The sequence below is a fragment of the Culex quinquefasciatus genome, chromosome 3 (assembly GCF_015732765.1).
Source record: "Culex quinquefasciatus strain JHB chromosome 3, VPISU_Cqui_1.0_pri_paternal, whole genome shotgun sequence".
Lineage (NCBI taxonomy): Eukaryota > Metazoa > Arthropoda > Insecta > Diptera > Culicidae > Culex > Culex quinquefasciatus.
In genome coordinates, this window is record NC_051863.1 from 78,189,704 (window position 1) to 78,213,045 (window position 23,342).

Genomic DNA, 23,342 nt, shown 5'->3' on the forward strand with positions numbered 1-23,342 from the left:
TGTAGAACACGTTTTATGAGTTTCCACCGTCATCATCATCAGCGGCAGCATAAGTTTACCCTATAATCACGCGGATTTATGATAACATCTCATGGGTCTCTGCATGAATATTTCGCGCGAAAATCATCATCATTCAAAAAAAAAAAGGCACAACTATTCACTCTAAAATTTTGCCCAGGTTTAGCGTCTCTATTGAATCCGGCCACCTATCATCGGGCGGCAGGAACCAGCAATTTGCGATCATCGTCCGCAGCGTCAACGGCAGCGGCCACTTCTTCGCCACCGTCAGCGGTCAGCAAGAGACAACGGAACGCTAATGATAGCCATAAATTTCATCGTCTTAGCTTAGGCACATCAGCGTCGATGGTTTTCGGCAAAATTAAATCCCTGTGGTCAGCGCAATCGTCGACGGCCAACGCCGGACTGAATCAATTAGCAGGCACGGGTTGTTTGTTCCGAGAGTTCTTTTGAGTGCCTTTTTTGTTGTTGTTGTGTGTGTGTGGATTACATGATTTTTATTTGGCTTCGTTTTTATTTTCTGTTTGGATTGATTGTTTGGGTTGATATTTCGTTTCGTCTTTGTTATGCATTTCCAATTTTTTATGTCATAAAGATATGTCGATTTCAACTAATTTAACCGCTACTGATGGAACGTGTTTGTAGTGCTGTTGTTTTTTCTCATCGACGATAATTTCTATTTTAAACCAGATGCATGCTCTTAGATAACAATTATTTTCCCGTCTTGTGTTTTTATTTAAGAGCGAGTCCACGAGCAAAGCATACCCATCTCGCATCGACCTCACCAATCTGCCTGAAATTTTCAGGGGTTGTTTGTACATATAAAACTAGCATCTGGTCAAAATATGAGCACTCTAGGTCAACGGAAAGTGGGGCAAATCGGGACACAAAGTTTGAAGGTTCAAAAACGTCAAAAATCGTAAAAAGGCTTTAACTTGGGCAAAATTCAATTTAATTTCAAAATTCAAAATGCATCTGAAAGGGCTTAAAAAATGCAACAAAATGCAGGGTAGAGCATCCCAATTGGTTGAATCTGAAGGAGTTATTGGCATTTTAGTGAAAAAATAGCACAATTTTCAAACTCAAATAAAAAGTGTTCCATCCAGATATCAACTCAGTTCGACCTGCAGCTTGTAGGGGACATCTGGGACTACCATCTGAGACTGAGAACGCTTTGGGTAAGGCAGTTTAACATATTAAATAGACACTTTTACTTTTAGTGAATTTTTTGGTTGTAAATTTTTGCTCCGGGGACCCCTTAGATCCCATTTTCTGATGATAATTTTATCATATTCGTGTTTCTGAGACAATTTCACAATAGAAACATGCATAAAAATGTTCATTTTCATCCATTTTAACCCTTTAAAAAATGAAAGTTAAAAAAAAACTTCGATTCACATATATTGAAATTCAAGTTCGTTTCCAAGGATACTTGATGACAGCAGAAAAAAAGCAGCATCTTAATTTTTTTTAACTTTATTTTTAAAGGGTTAAAATGAATGAAAATAAACATTTTTATGCATGTTTCTATTGTGAAATTGTCTCAGAAACACGAATATGATAAAATTATCATCAGAAAATGGGATCTAAGGGGTCTCCGAGCAAAATTTACAACCAAAAATTCACTAAAAGTAAAAGTGTCTATTAAATATGTTAAACTGCCTTACCCAAAGCGTTCTCAGTCTCAGATGGTAGTCCCAGATGTCCCTACAAGCTGCAGGTCGAACCGAGTTGATATCTGGATGGAACACTTTTTTATTTAAGTTTGAAAATTATGCTATTTTTTCACTAAAATGCCAATAACTCCCTTTAGATTCAACCAATTGGGATGCTCTATCCTGCATTTTGTTGCATTTTTTGAGCTCTTTCAGATGCATTTTGAATTTTGAAATTAAATTGAATTTTGCCCAAGTTACAGCCTTTTTACGATTTTTGACGTTTTTGAACCTTCAAACTTTGTGTCCCGATTTGCCCCACTTTCCGTTGACCTAGAGTGCTCATATTTTGGACAGATGCTAGTTCTATATGTACAATCAACCCCTGAAAATTTCAGGCAGATTGGTGAGGTCCAAACGACGTCCCATACAAAGGGGTATGCCCTGTTCGTGGACTCGCTCTTAAATCTTCAGTAAGTTCCTCTTATAAAATACATAACATTGAAAACATACATGATTAATCAGTGCGTTAGGTACACCATGAACTTTATTATAACTTACATTTAAAGAATATTTCAAAGCAAAATATATCCAGCCTTTTTTGAAATTATACTACGCTGGTATGAATTTTATTAATAATTTTTGTGGCCTGGGTAAAAAAATAATTTGAAATTTCAAGCCTATTTTCATAATTTTGAAGAAAACATTTTCAAAAAAATCAAACAAGAAACCTTTAAAAAATAAAAAATAATAAAAGATCGGAAAATTTCACGAGTATGGAATAATTGAACATTGAAAATCGAACCAATAGTTGCTGAGATATTGCCATTAGAAAATTAAGGGTTGTTTGGGTGAGACTAAGAAAACTCAAATTTTCCTGTTTCTTTTTCTTTAAGCCGCTGCAGCTTGCTGTTTTTTGCCGCCAATGAGTATCATCAATCGATTTCTCGTGATTTTTTACAAACAATAGATATTCGAGAAAAACACCCTAGAAAAGGCTGAGTGGGGTAAAAAAGATAACATCCTGTCATTTGCCGCCAATACATTAAAACTGATACGTTTGATAGATAGAAACTGGCGGCATCAAAAAATCCGTTTTTCCACCGTTTTTCCAGACTGGACGAAGTGAATTTGACGTACCCAAACAGACTCGAGTTTGACATATCCAAACGAGCATTTGCCTTTACGCCCAGCTAAACTTATCAGTGTTGCCAAGCTCAAAACATTCGTTGCCAGATCGATTTAGCAAGCTTAGACCAGTCTCCCTATTTAGGGTCTCTAGTTTTGCCGCTGTATCTCAACAAACAGATGTCCAATCTTCAATGTCTCTTCGACAATTTCATAGCAAATTTTCAGGACATTAAAAAAAACAATTTTAGACATGGTCACTCATGTTCACTATTTTTTTAAATAAAAAAACTGCAAATATATCGCTGAAATCAAACTTTCAGAAGCTGTCTCTTGAAACCAGGCACTTTATTAAAAAGTCTGTAAAGTACTTTTCGATTGCAAATTAAAATTTACATCAAAATTAGGTCAAAAAATTGTTTGTACAAAATTTCGTTTTTTTCCAAAATTCACTATTTTTTCAAAAAATCATAACTCGGAGTTAAAAACCACTATTTTTCAAAAATAAAAACATATTTCGGCAGCTTTTTTTTTTTTGCCATGCTTCTCTATGGCTCAACAGTTGCGGGTTTTGGCCCCCTAAAACATATTAAAAATTCTCAAAATCAAACAATACAATTTTGGTATATTGAGTTTTTGTGCAAAAAATGTTAATTAAAATATTAGATTTTTTACGTGTAGGGAAAATTCTCGTATGTTTGGCAGGCTAAGCACTCGCTCCTAACTCCATCCAATTTGCTGATTTTCACTATTCAAATAACCAATGTTGCTAAACTTTTCATAGAAACTTGCTTGCTCACTTCTTATTGAGCTATTTATCACTCGATTTCAGTTGAAAACGCTTTTAATTAGCTCGAATTGAATGTCAAAGTTCTGACCTGCCAACATTAGAGGCACGCTGGAATTAGATACTGTTCCCCTACCTATTTTTGCCTTCCTCACCTTACTGAGGAAAGGCTATAAAATCACTCGAAAAATGAACTTCTTAATTCGACCTCGTAGACCCACCTTCACGTATACCTATCGACTCAGAATCATATTCTGAGCAAATGTCTGTGTGGATGTGTGTAGGTGGGTGGACAAAAAAATTGTCACTCGATTATCTCCGAACTGGATGAACGGATTTTGACCGTATTAGTCTCATTCGATCCGTCTTGGGGTCCCATAGGTCTCTATTTAAAATCAGCAAGTTTAGTTAAGTACTTCAAAAGTTATGCTAAAAAAATGATTTTGGCGTATGTCCGGAAGATTGTAAAAAGGGTGGTTTTTGCAAGAAACCCTCTCATGTTATACATTTTCAGAAAGGTATTAAAAAGACCTTTGCAATGAGCCCAAAACATTGAAGATTTGGAAACCCTATCAAAAGTTATTAGCACTTAAGTGTTATTTATACACTTTTTGGAGGCCGGATCTCAGATATTTCAGTAAAAAATATGTCCGGGTCCATCATGCGACCCATCATTAGTTAGATAATTGAAAGACCTTTCAAATGAGCCTAAAACATCAAGGATCTGACAACCCCATCAAAAGTTATTAGCACTTAAGTGTTATTTATACACTTTTTGGAGGCCGGATCTCAGATATTTCAGTAAAAAATATGTCCGGGTCCATCATGCGACCCATCATTAGTTAGATAATTGAAAGACCTTTCAAATGAGCCTAAAACATCAAGGATCTGACAACCCCATCAAAAGTTATTAGCACTTAAGTGTTATTTATACACTTTTTGGAAGCCGGATCTCAGATATTTCAGTAAAAATTATGTCCGGGTCCATCATGCGACCCATCGTTAGTTAGATAATCAAAAGACCTTTCAAATTAGCCTAAAACATCAAGGATCTGACAACCCTATCAAAAGTTATTAGCACTTAAGTGTTATTTATACACTTTTTGGAGGCCGGATCTGAGATATTGTGATAAAAATATTGCCTGAATCTTCCATGTAAACTTTCGTTGGATAGGTTTTTTATCAGACCTTGCCGATGAGCCAGAAAAATTGAAAGTCTGCGAACCCTATCAAAAGAAATCAGTAATAAAATTGATTTGTTAAACATGTTAAGGGAATGTTGCTATTTTTACTGAATGTATTGACTTTATGAATGTGAGGAAGGCACCAACCACCTAAAGGTGGATTAAGTATCGTTTTTCTGAATAGTTCTCATCAATACCCACAATTTTTTATCAGAAAATTAATTAAAAGTTACAGATTTTCGAATATTTACCTACCATTTTTGTATAAACAGCTATCAAAATTGTATGAAGACTACGGGTGAACCAATGACACAAAATGGCTTCTTTGGTCGTAAGGAAGACCCCCACAAAGTTTGAGCAATACAAAAAAATACAAATAAAATCCGTTTCTAGTTTTGGTACAGAATGTCTTTCCTTTGACTTCACATTATAACAAAATTCTTGAATTAAATTTTTTTTGCATTTCTGCATTGTTTAGCATACACAGTTAAAAAGCTGTAAATTTGGAAGGCGTAAAATTTATTATGTAATATAACCTCAAGTAAGACTGAAAAAGTACAAAAACATTGCAATTGCGGTAAATTTGAAAAAATAATTTTCCAAAAAACTTCAAAATTTTAATTAACATATAAATTTAATCAACTGAAAACAATCAAAAATGCATTTTTCTGCATTTTAAAACATTTTTTTCATTTTAAAATTAACTTTTACCAAGCAAATTTAGAAAGCAAAGGATTTTATCACATGGATTAACTTTTTCAAATGCCCCCTCATCGGCTTCCTTCACAATCGTTTTGTAAACCACTAAAAATAAATTTGCAATCGAAAAGTAGATTTGTGAAATTTAACAAAATTTTTGATGAGACAACTGTTTGTGAAGATGTGGCTTCCAATAGAAAATTTGTCAACATTAATGTACAAAAAAACCCAAGATTTTTTTTAGACTTTCAATTGAAATGTTTGAAAAAATAATTTGTTCTAACAATTTAAAATGATCAAAACAATTATTTTAAGACCTAAATTATGTCTGCGTGCAATTTAAGTACAATTCTGGAGTTTTTTTTAAGTTCCAATAAACCAACTTTCCAGTTTTTGCTTTTTGGGTGTTTTTGAAACCGGCTTGAGTCAGGGGTATTAAAAAAACATCCAAAAAGCAAAAACTGAAAATTTGGTTTATTGGACCGATTTAAAAAAAAAACTCCACAATTCCCTTATGAGAACAAAACTCAGACAGAGATTGTTCCTTTTTCATTCTCTTGTGTGTCAGCGCGCTCCCAATTTCTGCAACGTAAGAATGCAACTTATTTTCTTAAGGGGGTAGCCTCCGTACTTAATTTGGCTTTTAATTTCCCTCAGGTTGATAAATGCGCGTTGTTCTGCCGAACAAAAAATGAGCCCTGCATTGTTGCGTAATTAATGTTTTGGTATCTGATTTTTTCGTGGCTTGTTGCTTGCTGGCTGGCTGGCTGCTGCTGCTATTAAAAGCCATTCGTCTGCAAGAATGAACTCAACCACTGCTGACTGAATGCTTGCATCTTCTCCCCTCAACCACCGAGAAGTGAATATTGCTTTTGTTCTCACGTGGGCAACTCTCTTAAACCGTGAAAGAATCGTCCAGTCAGCGTTACATTAAAAAGAGTAAATTATTACCAATTTTCTGGCTCGGAAGGCTTTAGAATTCTTTTTTTTATTGTTCCCTACCTCGCCAGCCAATTTGATTACCTTTGTCTTACACCGTCGTAGCGACCTGTCCGCCGGTTGGGGATTCAGTTTCCAGCTGTACGGTAGTTTGGCCACTTCTCGATCAGAATGCAGTCTCATGTAACAAAACCAAGGCTCCAAAAAGCCAAAGCTGGAAAGCGTTCATCTTTGGTGCAACCTTTTAACGGCGCAAGCATGATCTTCTGCTGCGCGATGCAAGATGGCTGGTCGCCGGTGTAGAAGGGTAGTACAAAAGCGCTCTCAGATCTTGCATCAGCAGGGCATCGATCAACGCGCTTCGATCTCTCCGCGATGGTGTCTCGGCGACGACCAGCGAACGCCAATAATGCCAATTTATCGTATATTATTGCATGCTGCAGTCGCTGACTCATCGCGCGCTGGATGCGCAGACTTGACTCTTTCGCAGCAAGCAAAAGAAGAACAACAGCGCTGAAACCGACCCGTCTGCTGCGCGGATGCTGCAGCGGTTTGGAGATGCATTTTTTTTGCCCCTGTGCGAAGAGAGAGAAATGATGAAACGTGTGGGAACGGAGAAAATCATAAAAATAAAAACAAAACGCAGCGATATTTTGTCGATTACATTTGGTAGAATTCGCTGATGTCGCGAAAATTTCGGATGTAAACGGGCAACATTATTATATTTTCAATATTGAAATATTCAAAATTTCAACATGTTATAAACATTGATTTCAGTTGATCATTCATACCTTCTGTAATAAACAGTTTTGCTTCTCTTTTTAATTGCTCTTTGGAACTTTCAATAACCAAACCAAAATAAAATAAATTGCATTGCAAGGGTCCTGATTTCGATTCAATTATGTACTACTGGACCGACCAAACCATCTAGATACTCCGGCGTATTTTTTTATTGCTTTTAACATCTAATTCTAGTTCTGCGACCCACTTTTAGCCGAATTTGAGTGAGTGATTGCCTATTTAGGCCGTTGCAAATATTTTTTGAAGTTTATGTCCCTCGGCTCTGGCCAAAGTCGAGGAGGCAACAAAAAATTACAAGCCTAGGTTTCAACATTTGGCTGAAAAGGTGTTTTAAAATGCATTTTACACGCGTTCAGTTGCTTTCCAATCATTAGTTTTCTAAATATCGATGTATTGACGGATTTTTTTTTATTCGAATATTTTCCAACTGGTAAGGTTTTTCTCAAGATTATTATTTTTTAAACATGTACTGGAGTAGGTCACACAAAGTCCACGCACTATTTTAAAACACAAGTTTTTTAATAACATTTAAAAAAAAATGTTACGTTAAATTTGCTTGTTAAAATCAGATTTAAGGGTGTTCAAACTTTATTTTTACTTCAAACTTACCATCACTAAGTTTGCTGATATAGTGTTTAAGAAAAACATTAAGAGCGAGTTTTTCACCAGTGTGTAACAGGTCGTATCGAGGTGCTCCGATTTGGATTAAACTTTCAGAGTTTGGTTGTCTATATATGAGATGAACTCATGCTAAATATGAGCCCTCTACGACAAAGGGAAGTAGGGTAAAACCTGGGTGCAGAATAGTGGTCCGCAAAGCGGCCTCAATTTAGAACTGTCAAAGCGGAACCAATTTACTGTTTGAAAAATGATACAAGAAGTGGCAAGTATTGTAATCGACCTATAATTTATTTTGTCAGGAATAAAAATGTCGAGGGCGTCGAGTTTTTGAGGATTTCGAAGTCAACAAATTTTAAGTAGAGGGATGAAATCGAAATTAGCATAATTCGTCGCTAACATTTAAATGAGCCCTATTACTCACGCAAAACCTATGTTTATGACGTTTTTTGAAATGTTAGCTACGAATTATCAATAACTATGAATGGCACCAGCCAAATAATTTTGAATAAACTTACTCCGATATTATCGCTGCCCAAGTAACATTTTCAAACCAACTAGCCACCACGAGGTTTTATTGAGGTTTTATTGTAGCATCTTGATTGCTTAATAGTTTTATTTGGGCATTCACCGCAACCAACAAGCAAGAGCTAATTGATAGGTTCTAACAGGGTTTTATGCCTCGGACATAAAACCGGGTGGAAATAAAAGCCGACTGGCTTTCAATAAGGTTTTATGAAAGTTTTAATAGAGGCTTGAAAACCAGATGGCAATGCCATGCCAAACGGTTTTATCGCATGCTTTGTTAAAACCTAGGGTGTTGTAGCTGTCAAGTGCCATTAGACATGTTAAAAGCTCACTTAAAACCATAAGCTCCTAAAAAAGAATTTATCGCGGCCAAATAGCAGTGCATAAATATGGCGCTAAATGCGTGCTCTGATTGAATATGATTGACCGCCATCTTGATTGAAAAAATAGAAAACTGAAAAATTGGATTTAAATTTGATGAAAACACATATTTATGCTGAATTTCTGGTATGATTAATATAGCGATAGATATTTAAAAATATTTTGAACATTTTTTTCAAAGAATTGCAATAAAATATTTTTAGCATTAAACACTATGATTACCAAATATTGATTTTTGATGAAGCAAGTAGAATTTTTTGGCTCTATCTCCCCTACATTTATCAATAATATTTCAAACGCAGCTGAATTTGAGCCATCAATTGCGAGAAATAAGCTTTCAAACTATTTGGATTACCACTAATATCTATTATTTATCATCGCCATTTTTGACAACCATCTCCATAATTTCATTTGGCAAGACGAAGACTTATTTTTGCCAAAATAAAACCTATTTGGCATAAGACGTTTGAAGACGTATGAAATGTCATTTTTCCATAACTCCTGACTAGGTTTTAACAAAGGTTTTATCAAGGCTTTGAGGATGTTGTTAGGATTCAGTTGTAAAGCCTTGAACTCCAATGTAGGTTTTATAAATAGGCCGTAACAACCTTTTGCGGAGGTCCTTTTGGGTTTTAAGTGGGGTTTATCAAGGTTCTGGGGAGTTTGTTACGACTAAAGGGTTTTAATGTTGGTTTTGACTGATAGGTTTTATAGCGGTTGTGACAGCTTTGATAAAGCCTAAAATGTCCATAGTTGCTGAGATATTGCCATGCAAAGATTAAAAAACAGGAAAATTGATGTTTTTAAGTCTCAACCAAACAACCCACCATTTTTCAATGTCGATATCTCAGCAACTATTGGTCCGATTTACAATGTTAAACTATGAAACATTCGTGAAATTTTCGGATCTTTTCGAAAAAAAAATATTTTCGAAAATTTAAAATCAAGACTAACATTTCAAATGGGCGTAATATTAAATGTTTGGCCGGTTCAAAATGTTAGGCCGGATCTCAGATAATATGATGAAAACGTTATCCGGAACTAGCATGCGACCCATCTTTGGATGGATAATCAAAAGAAATTTCCAACAAGCCCAATAGATTGATGATCTGACACCCTATTTTTTACTAAATTTATTAAATATATAAATATGAGGAAGGTACCAACCACCTTTCGGATTTAGTAACTTTTTTTTTTTTGCTTTTTACATCAAATTTGAGTTCTTATACCCCATTTAGTCAAATTGAAATAGTCGATTGCCCTAAAAGTTACTTAATCATTTTCTCAATATTCCATTATCACCATTTTGTTCACCATCTAGGATTTAAAATTAAAATAAATAATTAAACTTCCTTTTTTTCGTGGTTCGATTATCAGAAGTGATTTTTTTTCACTTCCTTCGGACAATCGAGTGTGGACTGTATATCAATTCTCAGACCTGAAATTTATGTCTAAATTTATGTTACTTGTAAATTTCAAAATAAATTTTTAACTATTTATGTCTAAATTTATATTACTTGTAAATTTCAAAATAAATTTTTAACTATCAATACCCTTTTAAGTCAACAACATGTCAAATTCATTGATTGGCATCGCTAGTAGGTCTTCAGAAGCACGTGTGCCTACTTTGAATGTTTTTAATTGTTTTTGGCAGGGACGAATATATTTTCTCTAGAATTATTACTTGATTTTATTTTATTCGATGTTTTTTTTTCATGCCTTACAATAACCATTTTTAATTTTAATTAATTCGCATGTTTAATTATTACCTCGTCCAAACTCCACAATAACTAACAACCCCTTCCCATTCTCTCCTCCACCACCAGACGACGAAGGCGGCAACGTGAAACCGATGCTGCTCAACGGCAAATCGAAATCCTCCCAGGACGAGCTCCAGGTTCGGCTCGGGTTCTTCTTGGAGAACAACCCGCGCCGAAATTTGCGCGCCCCGATCCAATCGTGCAGCTCGCTAACGTCCACCAACACCAGCCCGGTGTCGACGCTGACCGGTTCTTCCGAGGCGGACGTTTCGCGGGCACTGGCCCTGCAGGACCAACCCAACCATCACCACCACTACAACACCGGCTGTGATTCGATCGGCTCGATGATGTCCGTGTCGATATCCGAGCAGAGCAACGCCTCGTCCAGTCCGCTGAGCAGGAGACACTCCGTGACCAGTGAGTAGTAGTTTAGGGTTTTTTTTATGTTTAAGTCTAACTGATCCTTTTCGAACAGCGTCTCAAAACAGCAGCAATGTGGATGATTTGGCGCTCTTCAAGTCGAGGAAAACGACGGTGCGGAGATCGGCGCGATCGGGACAAATCCGAGGTCCGATCGATCCGAAGGTTCGGTTCGCGCAGTATCGTCAGCATCAGCAGCTAACGCTGAAGCCGTTGTTCTTCGAAGTACCTACCCAGGAACCCGACCCGCTGTTTGTGGGGCGTCACTGGCTCGTTCGGGAACTGGCCAATGCGGTTCAGTCGACCGATTCGCCGGGAATTCTGCTGAGCGGGAATTTGGGCACGGGCAAGACCGCTCTCTTGCTTCAGCTTGTAGAATACTCATGTTTTGGACGACGTAAGGAGATGCCAATTCAGGAGAACGATGGGATCTACTGCCAGATCAACGTGGCGCACGATCGACTGCGGAATCTTGCCTCGCACGTGGTTGCGTATCACTTTTGTCAAGCGGACAACAACTCGACCTGCCTGATACCCGATTTCATCCACTCGCTGGCGGCTCAGCTGTGCCAAGCGCCGCAACTCGCAGCGTACCATGAGTTCTTGCTGGGCGAACAAGCTCTTCAGAACGTTCTTAGCGTAAAGGAATGTATTGCTGATCCTGAACGGGCTATGGTCATGGGTATTCTGGAACCGCTTTCGGCGCTGAGGAGGGTGGGTAAGATACCGCCGAAAAATTGTGTCATTCTGATTGATGGACTGTGCGAAGCCGAGTATCACCGACCCGATCATGGCGATACGATAGCTTCCTTCCTGCAGAAAATGACGGAACATTTCCCGTCGTGGCTCAAGGTGATCGCCACGATTCGCACCCAAATGTTGGAGTTCACCAAGGGCTTAGCCTACACGAAAATGAGCCTGGACAACTGGAACAGCAACGAAGCGCTACAGAAAGACATCCTCGAGTATATCACATTCCGTATCAATCAAAGTTCCAGCATTCAGCACAACATTGCCGGTGGAAAGGAGATCATCAACACGAGTCTGCACTTTAAGTTTGCCCAGCACTTACTTGGTTTGACGAAGGGATCGTTCCTGTACGCCAAGCTTGCTCTGGATCTGATTGAACGAGGCAGTTTGGTGATCAAATCGAGCAGTTTCAAAGTGCTGCCCGTTTCGCTTGCCCAAATATTCTTGCTCAATTTCAACCTTCGATTCCCGACGACGACCGCGTACGACAAAATCTCCAGCATATTGAGCGTTTGCCTGGCGGCGCTCTACCCGCTAACGCTCACCGAAATATTCTACTCGATCAATGCTCTGGTAGTGGAAGGCGAAGGTGGTGAACACATCGACTGGGAGGAGTTCGTGTGCCGGTTCAAGACGCTCACGGGATTCCTGATCAAACGCATCGACAACACGTACATGTTCTTCCATCCGTCCTTCAGGGAATGGTTGATCCGCCGGGATGACGGCGAAAGTACCAAGTTTTTGTGCGATCTCAGAAATGGACATGCTGGCATAGCCCTTCGACTGTCCCGCTTGCAGTCACCACTGGATGCGGAACAGGCCCTGGAATTGGGTCATCACATCCTGAAGGCTCACCTGTACCGGGCAGCGCCTCAACATCAATCTCCCCGCGACCTGCAAGCATTCTGGGTGTCATCGGTGACCTCCTGCGTATCGTCAGCTCTCTGCACGCTCCGAAACGTGTACAGTCCGAACATCAAAGTCTCGCGACTGCTTCTCCTGGGCGGCGCTTCACCGGATCACGTGACCTGCTTCCTCGGCAGTGCAACGGTACTCTGCATAGCTGCCCACGAGGGCATTGTGCCAATGGTCAGCTTGCTGCTTGAGTTTGGTGCCGACGTTGAGAAAACCAACAGCCAGGGCTGCACTCCACTGGTCCTGGCCTCGGCCAAGGGTCATTGCGACGTTGTTCGGCAGTTGGTTGCGGCGGGAAGCGCCCTAGGTCAAACCGACACCTCGCAACGATGTGCCCTCGTGCACGCGGCAATCACTGGGAAGCTAAAGGTCGTCAAATACCTGGTTGCGTGTGACTGGAACCCGAGGCCGGATAGCAACGACGTTGGCTTGGAACAAGCAGCCCAACAGGCTCTGGTTGCAGCTGCTGGACAAGGAAACACCGAGATCGTCGAGGACTTTTTAGACATGGGCGAAGTGCAGGTCAACCGGTTGGATATCATCTCCGGGGAAACTGCGCTGACCACGGCCTGTGCCAACGGTCACACCGAAACGGTCACCATCCTGCTGAGTCGAGGTGCGGCGACCGACGTAACGAACCGTAAGGAGCAGTCGCCGTTGCTGATCACGGTGAAGGAAGGCCACTGGGCGATAGTGGAACGATTGCTGCAGAGTCAAACGGACGTCGAGCAAGCCGATAGCAACGGGAAGACGGCGCTGATGGTTGCCGCCGAAGAGGGCCACGTGGGAATCATCGAGCTGTTGCTCAATCGTGGTAAGATTAACTAAATTTGATTTTAAGGCGTTTGCACTAACAATACCCCATTACAGGAGCTGACCTTGCCACGCAGGACAAAGACGGCCTGACGGCTCTCAGTTGGGCGTGCCTCCGGGGCAAGCAGCAGGCCGCCAAATGTCTTCTGGAAAGAAACGCCGACAAACAGCACGCGGACAGCACCGGTCGGACTCCGCTCGATCTGGCCGCGTACCAGGGATCTGCCGCACTGGTGCAGATGCTGCTCGATCACGGCTCCCAGATCGAACACGTGGACATCAACGGGATGCGACCACTGGACCGTGCCATCGCGTGTCGTAACGTCCAGGTGGTGCAAGTCTTCCTGAAGCGGGGAGCCAAACTGGGACCGGCCACGTGGGCGATGGCAAACGGAAAGTCGGAAATAATGTAAGTTTGCAGCGAGCGCTTCTTGGACATAAGATTAAACGTCAACCTAATTCCAGGCTTATTCTGCTGAACAAGCTGCTTGAGGACGGCAACACGCTGTATCGAAAGAACCGTCTGCAAGAAGCTTCCCATCGGTATCAGTACGCACTCAAGAAGATCCCCTCCAATCCAGGCACGTCGAACGCAACCAGCACAACCGCCTCGGACGGACTCGTGCCGCCAACCGACAGCAACAACAACACTGCCAGCAACGCAACGTTCCAGCAACTCAAGTTTAACTTTTTGCTCAATCTATCTCGCTGTCGTAGGAAAATGAGTGTAAGTACCGACCAAAACTTCACCTCCCTAACAATTAAGCTCAAAAACAACCTCCAACCCCTCCCTCCACAGGACGTTGCCGAGGCGATAGAACTGGCCACGCAAGCGATCGACATCAAACCGAACGCCTACGACGGCTACTACGCCCGCTCCAAAGCCCTCATGGAGTACGGAAACTACGGTGAAGCGCTGCGGGACGCCGGAGTGGCCCTCACCAAGTCGCACGCGACGTCGATCGAAATACGCGAAACGCTCACCCGGCTACACAGTGACCTGCAGAAGCGCCACATGCTCGCCATCGCCGAGGCCAACCAGCTGGCGCTTGACGGAGTGGCCGCTGCCGGCACAGATTGCAGCACGCGGTCCAGCTCGGTGCACAGCAGCCGCTCGATAGCCGAATCGATGGACATCATCACCGATCTGTAGATAGGTTTAAGAAGTACTTTTCTAGAGTTAACATTAATGAAAACGAAAAACGTAAAACCGAAAAAAGACTTAAGTAAACTATCATTCGCAATGCATTAAACGCCTTAGAGTTGTAGCTTCCCTTACTTAATAAATGAGTTTGAAAAAAACTTGGGTTTCACTACTTCTTCACTGCACTTTAAGTGCACTACAATACTATCGTAACGAGTAATTCCTTATTTAAGCGAAGAAAAAAAAAGGTGTGCAACATATTTAGAGTAGCATTTTTGTAATAACGTACGAAAACTTAAATTATTCACGAGTGAACTTATTTAAACAGCAAAATTTTGAAGAATTTAGCGAAAATGTTATCGAAAGCCATACATCAAATTTCTTGTAAATAAATTGATGGAATGTTAGAACAAAATTGCATTTCTGTAAACAATTCATAACTATTTATCACTTATGCATGATCTAGACGATAGCAATGGTTTAATGTGTTTTTAATGCTCTAGGATATCGCTAAATTATTTTAAAACACGTTAAATTAAGACAATATTTTACAACTTTTCTGTGTCTATTAGTTAAACCGAAATAAAACATTACAATTTACATCGCAAAAGGGATCAATGTATATCACAGTCCTCCAACAGGTCTCGTGGCGCAGGGGTAGCGGCTTCGGCTGCCGATCCCGATGATGCTATGAGACGCGGGTTCGATTCCCGCCTTATCCACTGAGCTTCTATCGGATGGTGAAGTAAAACGTCGGTCCCGGTTTCTCCTGTCTCGTCAGAGGCGCTGGAGCAGAAATCCCACGTTAGAGGAAGGCCATGCCCCGGGGGGCGTAGTGCCAATAGTTTCGTTAGTCCTCCAACACTCGATCACTGTCTTCAATTCTCGATAACGAAACACGTTTTATTGTAATTATTATTCTTCGGAATTGGATTAATGGTTTAAAATGGACTTCACCAAACATCAGGCCAACAATAATAGTAAAAAAAATAAATTGTTCCTTGGCTTTCTCTATTGAAAACCACTTTCAACTGATTGTCGCAATATATGCTTCCCTAATAGGGGCAGGGGGGGCAGAATGGACCAGGGGGGTAGAATGGGCCACCCTTGAATTTCAGCTTTAGAATGGATTTAGACTAACTGTAAGGCAAGGGTCTTATAAAGGACGTCAAATAACATCACCATACCGAAAACTACGTTTGAATTCATTGTATTTTTCGAATTATGAGCAAAAATGTAAATTATTGACAAAACTACGGAAATGTTGTTTATTTCGAGGTTTTTAAATAAGCTTTCTGAAAAGTTGGATTGTTTGAAAAAGTTTGCTCAATGCTTATAACGTTACTAGATGTTACTACCAAGGTATACAAACAACAACGGAATCTTAAAATCATTTAGAGACTTGGTGGTGGAAGTGTTAAATTAAAATCCACTTGGGGGCAGAATGAACCACTCTTATCCTGCCTTATAAAAACAATCAAAAGTTATGAAATTTGGATTAAATGGATTATTTCACTCCTGGTAGCTTCACAAATCACCTTTAATGCAACAATAGTTGATTTTTCAGTTGTTTTGACGCTTATTTTTTTAAATAGTGTCATATTTCAACATATTAACACTATTTTCAAAAATGTTTGTTTTGGTAAGTGACTATTTTTATTAAAGTGGTCTAACTTCATGGAAACTATGTAAGAAAGGTACCTTAAGTCATTTCTTATCTCCCTTCAACGTTGTATTAGACGAAATGGCTTGTTTTCTAAGGTGGCCCATTCTGCCCCACAGGGTGGCCCATTCTGCCCCGCACCCTGGAAAAGTAGTCGAAAAAACTTTTTTTTAAAGTGGCTCCAAAATAGTTTAAAGCTAAAAAATTTCATCAACCAAATATACAACATTGAAGGGAACATCCCAAAGCATAAGCCTACTACACTGAATTCATAAGTTTTCATGTTTTTCTATGGTTTTTGGCGCATTTTACTTAGGCGGGCCATTCTGCCCCCCTCCCCCTACCGACGTAAACGTCAAGTACGCTGCGCTTTAAAAAAACTGACATTGCATGTTTTCAAATTTGGTTGATGAAACACATTTAAATCGACCCGTAAAGGAATTGAAGTTACTTAAATCATGCATTGTAAAATTCAGATACATAAGGAATTGTTACGAACTACTACTGAACAAGCGTTCAGTGCTATAGTTTTGACACTAGGAATGACAAAGATATAACATCAATATATATATGGAGTTTTGCGTTCCTTCCGAGCTGCATATCAGCGTTTAGTGTTGTCATAAGATTGTTCAAAATGCATGTTAAAAAAAAGTTTTTTACAAAAAATATACCGTACAGATAATGGTACAGATATTCGCCATGCTTGGTGCAGATAAGACAAATTTTTGGACCCTCTGATACAGACGAGCATGTGGTAACACTGTTTGAGCTGCTCGAAGGCGAACTTGCGGATTTGTGTTATTGTTGGTTTTTTTGGGACCGGTCCAAAATCGATCACCACCGTGTTTTTACGGTAGCCACGCATCTCGTTCATGATGCGGGCCAGTAGGCAATATTTGCCTAGCGCGAAGAGTGGTTGCAACTATTAGCGAAAAAAACAACTCGCAGCGCGAAAGTGTAAAGACGTGCGCCCCAACCGAGGTTTTGACGTCAACTGTGACTCGTTCAGACCGGTGAAATATACGCTTCGTGCTTGCTCCGGCTTCTGCTGCACCCAACTGGCAGTCGCATGATTGTGATGCATGGCGGCATAGGGGGATGGCGTCGCTATTTTTAGACCACATTTTCCACTTTTTCGGCATCGAAACCGACTACTTTATCGACTTCATTTTGCTGGGTGAGATAGGACGCTGTCTATTTTTAGACGATGACTCAGCACTTTTCCACTCTTGCACTTAAAATAACCAGATGGCAGCACGATGTAACGCCACGTCCCTATGAAAGTATATCAAAATCTGCATGAAAACTGTCCTCATGCATTTTTTGCGATATAGGAGTATGACATTTTTGCCCGTTACCGACAATTATCGACGTTACCGACGGCCTTTTGGTTGTATTTCACAAAAAAAAAAACACTTAGCAGAACGAGGATTGAACCACCAACTTCTTGGTTATTGATCCAACACGCTACCACCGCGCCATGGACGCTTGATGAAAAGTGAGTGAAAGAGCACCAACATATGCTTCTCTTTGGAGCAAGGGGGTGGTGCCAGAACAAAGTGACAGTAGACTCGGCCGTCACCAAAACCTTACTAGCCCACGCAGTTGTATTCGTGAGTAGCCCCTGTCTGAAACTAGTCCATGCGTTAGTGTTTGTGAGTAGCCCCTGTCGAAATTTTCTGGTGTTTAGTAGTGTTGCTAATGTTTTGGTTTCATTAAAGTGTTGCTCGGGGACGGGCCAGCATTATATGTGTTGGTGAGAACTGCAGATCGCTGAAATGTTTACACGCGGGCAAAAATGATCTACGGGCTTGCTGCAAAAAATGTTATAAAATGTGACATTATCTGCAGCAAATCCAATGTTGCAGATTTTGAGATATATATTTCTTTTGGGTGGGAGTAGAGGGGGCACGGGACGACTTGCTTGTGATTTCGCGGACGTACTCCGACGACGAAAATCGGCGAGACTTTTTGTGCTTGCGGGTAGTGAGCGATTTCTTCCCCGAGTGTCCAGCCGACGTGCACCTGACTCGTGCCGGACTCAAACTGGTCCTTATGCTGGACGATCTGCACCTCATGCATCCTCAGCAGACGAGCTTGGTTGGCCTTGCTGCCTCCACCGTCGTCGGAATCGTCATCTTCGCGTAGTGAAATGTGCGGTGGAGCAGGTGCAACCGGACCCAGCGTGCCTCACTTACTGGTCGTGACCGTTTCCCACTTGGATGGGATGTTCTTAGCTTCTTCTCCGAGCTCTGCATCGGAACGCAGTCAATGTCCTCCGTGGTGACTAGCGGCATCCCGTCGATGTCCTCCTCGTCGCTGTAGATCTTGCTTGAGCACTGGCGTAGATCTGGACCGGGTTGTCTGGAGAAAAAAATAATGAATTGTATTAGTTGTATGACTTTAAAAAAATACAATTCCGCTTCGCCCAGACCGGGGAATCAAGAATTCAACCGGAATCGGCCACAACAGTGTCCACCGGCACGCAACGAAGAACGTTATTCGGTTTGCGAAAGCGGAATATTGCCTTTTTCGGTAACTGTGCGCAATTCAAAGCCAAACTTACCTCAGCACCTACTCTTGCCACCAACTCCAAAATTGCACTAAGTCCCGATTTGACAGCGGACAAAAATCCCGAAATTATTCTAAGTCCAAAAGTTACACCTTTTTCAGTTCGGACCCCTGAACTGGCAAAGGTGTAACTTTTACACTTTTTGCAGTTCGCACTTTACACTTTTTTCAGTTCGAGGGTTGAAACTAGCCGGTGGTGTAAAATCGAACTGCAAAAAGTGTAATGCCGATTCTCCGTGTTTATTTCGTCACTTCCAAGCTAGCCACAAGTGAATCGAGTCGAACAAAACCGTAAGCTCAGCGAAAAATTTTTGGAGAATGAATTCCCAAGGAAAACCCGCGCCGGAAACCCCGCAACAGCACGGATTGCGTGCAATTAAGGGTAGGTAAACTGTAAAATTGTTATATTATTGTGAAAATTTAAGTTTATGTTCAGTGTTTAATGATTTTCATGATGGCGTCTTTCGCTACCCCTAGGCTGGGTGCTGAATAGTGGTTCGCAAAATGGCCTCAATTGCCAAAAGTAGAGAGAGTTGTGATCGATCATAGAAAAAATACAATTTCTTTCAAGGTTCGGTGACCGAAAAAAAAAACATGAAAGGCCATTGTAGGAGAGGGGGGGAGGGGGCTCAGTTGACCCTCGACGGGGTCATGCATAAACCACGTGACGAAGACTTGCATGATTTGACAGGAAATGTATGAATAGTTGTCTGTAAATGTTTAACTATTAGACAGGGTGGCCACTCAAGTCGGGAAATCGGGAAAAAGTCGGAAATTCGCCAAAATCGGGAAAAAGTCGGGAATTTGTGATTTTTTGACAAAAAGTCGGGAATTCTGAGCATACTTTGTCTTGGTCAAAGTTGTAGATATGGATACGGACTACATTGGAAAAAAATGATTCACGGTAAAAAAAAATTGGTGATTTTTTTATTTTACTTTTTATCACTAAAACTTGATTTGCAAAAAAAAATTAAATATTGGTCGCAAAAATTTTTCAACTTTGTAATATTGAATGTTTGCCCTGTTGAAATGTTGATCTAGATGTGAAAATGTGGAAAATATTGTTTTCGGAAAGATCAGGAAATTTCACAAATGTTTCATATTTTAACATTGAAAATCGGACCATTAGTTGCTGAGATATCGACATTAAAAAATTGTGGGTTGCTTAAGTGAGACTTCGAAAACATCAATTTTTCTATTTTTAAACCTTTGCATTGCAATATCTCAGCAACTAAAAGTTGTATCAACTAAGTCCGAAGAAGCAGAATATAGAGAATTAGTGTTTTTTCGCAAATCAACTTTTAATGACAAAAAGTTAAATAAAAAATCACCAAATTTTTTTTACCGTGTATCATTTTTTTTATCAGTGTAGTACATATCCATACCTACAACTTTGCCGAAGATACCAAATCGATCAAAAATTTCCTTCAAAAGATACATATTTTTGAATTTTCACATATCATTTTTGTATGGACAGCTGCCAAATTTGTATTGAAAATTATATGGACAAACTAATGATGCAAAATGGCTTCTTTGGGCATACCGAAGCCACCAAAAAAGTTTCAGTCGGATTAAAAAATACAAAAATTAAAATTTAAGAAAATAGACCAATTTCGTAGAGGAGCACTGCCCATGTTCGCATAAATGTCCCATATGCAAAAACAGCAAGCTGAGAAAAACGCATTTGAAGTTTGTCTCATACATAAGGCTACGTGTTAAATTTTCGTGAAAAAACTGGATTTCCTCCTGATATCTAGAGCAAAGTACTGGATGTTATATGCTCTTTCGAAAGAGCACACAATTTTGAACCAAACTGCATCAATAACTCGAAATCGATGAAAATGCATATGGGACATTTATGCGATCAAGGGCAGAGCAGTTCTCCAAAAAAGCCATTTTGCATCATTAGTTTGTCCATATAATTTTCAATACAAATTTGGCAGCTGTCCATACAAAAATGATATGTGAAAATTCAAAAATATGTATCTTTTGAAGGAAATTTTTGATCGATTTGGTATCTTCGGCAAAGTTGTAGGTATGGATATGGACTACACTGATAAAAAAAAAATGATACACGGTAAAAAAAATTTGGTGATTTTTTATTTAACTTTTTGTCATTAAAAGTTGATTTGCGAAAAAACACTATTTTTATTTTTTTTTATTTTTTGATATGTTTTAGAAGACATAAAATGCCAACTTTTCAGAAATTTCCAGGTTGTGCAAAAATTCATTGACCGAGTTATATATCACATATCATTTTTGTATGGACAGCTGCCAAATTTGTATGGAAAATTATGTGAACAAACTAATGATACAAAATGGCTTTTGGGCATACCGAAGGCACCAAAAAAGTTTCAGCCGGATTAAAAAATACAAAAAAAAACGAATGACAGAAATCTCAGAGAATTGCTCTGAGAATTGCTCCTATGAATCAAACCAAATAAAAGGATAAAATATTGCATAACACTGGAACGCCCAACGCATGTCCAACTTACACGGACGCCCAAGCCTCCCAAAAAAGTTGGAACGGTAACTTCAACTCGCTGGTTCTCGGGCCTAACTCAACCAATCAAGATGATTCTTCTTTCCAGTGATTTGTTAGGATGTCTAGATGATTCTAAAATTTTGCAGAACTTAATTTGAACAAATCTGTAATTTCTGCGACCGAAAACATCGTTCCATCCTTTTTAAAAAGACTGCCTCCAGGGAATTTTCGGCGAATTTATTTTTACACGCGAAAAAAAAAGTTGGAACGATGTTTTTGGTCGCAAAAATTACAGATTTGATCAAATTAAGTTCTGCAAAGTTCTAGAATGATCTAGACATCCTAACAAATCACTGGAAACAAGAATCATCTTGATTGGTTGAGTTAGGCCCGAGAACCAGCGAGTTGAAGTTACCGTTCCAACTTTTTTGGAGCCTTGGGCGTTGGAATGATAAACAAGTGAGCATTGATTCCATGTGTCCAAAAAAGTAATTTTGTACCATTATTTCTCGGATGTGCGACAAACAGTCAATTGGACCAAAGGTTGAATGCCAAAAGGTCGAAAGACATAAGGTCGAATGGACAAATGGTCGACTGGACAAAACGTCGTAAGGATAAAAGGTCGAATGTTAAGAAATGAAACAAATAATAATAATTATAAACTTCTTAAATATTCTTGAAAAACATATTTTATTAATAACAAATCCGATTTTTTCTGTGAGTGAGATATTGTGAGTATGAGCAGCTGGTTACAGTGTTCGCTTTGTAAGCGAATGGGGGTTTGATTCCCATCTGCTCTCATCGAGAAAGTTAAGGACATAGAAGTACTTGAAATGCTGAATATGAACGAAAAACCAAAGTCGCTGGAGGCGGGGTTCGAACCCCCGTCCTTTGGATTGGTAAGCAAAAATGCTAACCACTAGGCCATGGCGAGTTGGTGAGCCTAGAATGGAATTAGGCATACTGATACAACTAAAGCGCAAGGCCTTTCAAGGTGTATCCTCTCCTACTAACATTTTATTTTTAAAACCTATTCTTGACTGTTGTAATGTTTTTGTGAATTTTGCCATTCTTTCAAATATGAGCAGTTCTTTTTAAAAATACTACGTTTAAAACCTGTTCGGATTTCTCCATGCACGAGTTCCCATACAACGCATCCAAAAAGAGAGCAAAGTTCAAAGAGAGAGAGAGAGAGAGAGAGAGAGAAAGCTCCATATTTTGCAGATTTGCAAAATAATTTGGAAGAAAATAGAACAAAATCTTTAACCTACCAAGCATACAATAATTTCCTTTACATGTTATTTGTACAAAAACAAAAATCAAAACAAAGCTTGAATAAGCTGTCGTAATATTGTCTACTTGGTTTGAATTCGTGAGTTTTGATCGTTAATTTTTTTTTTCGGAAAATTTTCTAAAGCGATATTTTTGATTTTATTTTATGGATTTATATTGACGTACTTCCCAGATGTAATATTGGCCACGTGGTCAGCCGTCGACCCCCCTTCCCCCCATGGCTTTTCGTGTTTTTTTTTCGGTCAGATTTTCAACCCATTCTTTTTAAAAGCATTGGAATGAAGAACTCATACATTTTTTTCAGAATTGCAAGTCGCTCAAGGCGCCCAGGGCGAAGGAAGTGTGGAGAATGCTCTGCATACATGTGCGCTCCAGGGCGAAGGAAGTGTGGAGAATGCTCTGCATACACGTGCGCTCCAGGGCGAAGGAACTGCATTGGTGGAACAACCCAAGTAACCATCCAGCACTTAAACCCGGTCACTGTTTGGCCCTTAATGCGCTCTCACAGCTGCGAGTAAAAGCTAAACAGTTTTTACTTCAGCACTAACAGCTACTATAGTGCTGAATAGTGGCCGCTTTTGGACTTTACTCGGCTGATTAAGTGCTGGCCTCGACTGTTTCTGTCCACCCCTGCGGTAAACGTCAAAAAAAAAGCGAGAGCAAAAGTGTATCTATCTCCCTCTTCCCTGCCTTTTCCCTACACACTCTCAATTCTATTTTTGGTTTGCCCACAGCTGCTTTACCGATTGAGTTATTTTTGTAATGTTGGTTTGCTGCTTATTCCAGAAGT

The 23,342-nt window shown here is 39.9% G+C and overlaps 1 protein-coding gene across 6 annotated transcripts in view; it reads left to right on the plus strand.

The window, feature by feature from the left end:
- LOC6037796 (protein TANC2) overlaps positions 1-15,140 on the plus strand; it is a 141,231-nt gene extending 126,091 nt beyond the window's left edge. For 5 of the 6 annotated variants that reach the window (XM_038266208.1, XM_038266209.1, XM_038266210.1 and 2 more), the window contains 6 exons: positions 179-439; positions 10,565-10,915; positions 10,974-13,397; positions 13,454-13,805; positions 13,862-14,123; positions 14,196-15,140. In XM_038266208.1, the coding sequence (XP_038122136.1) occupies positions 179-439; positions 10,565-10,915; positions 10,974-13,397; positions 13,454-13,805; positions 13,862-14,123; positions 14,196-14,549 (4,004 nt within the window). In that variant the 3' untranslated portion in view covers positions 14,550-15,140. The remainder of the gene's footprint in view (positions 1-178; positions 440-10,564; positions 10,916-10,973; positions 13,398-13,453; positions 13,806-13,861; positions 14,124-14,195) is intronic. The other variant, XM_038266211.1, reaches the window with a different exon arrangement.
- Positions 15,141-23,342: the final 8,202 nt, after the last annotated feature.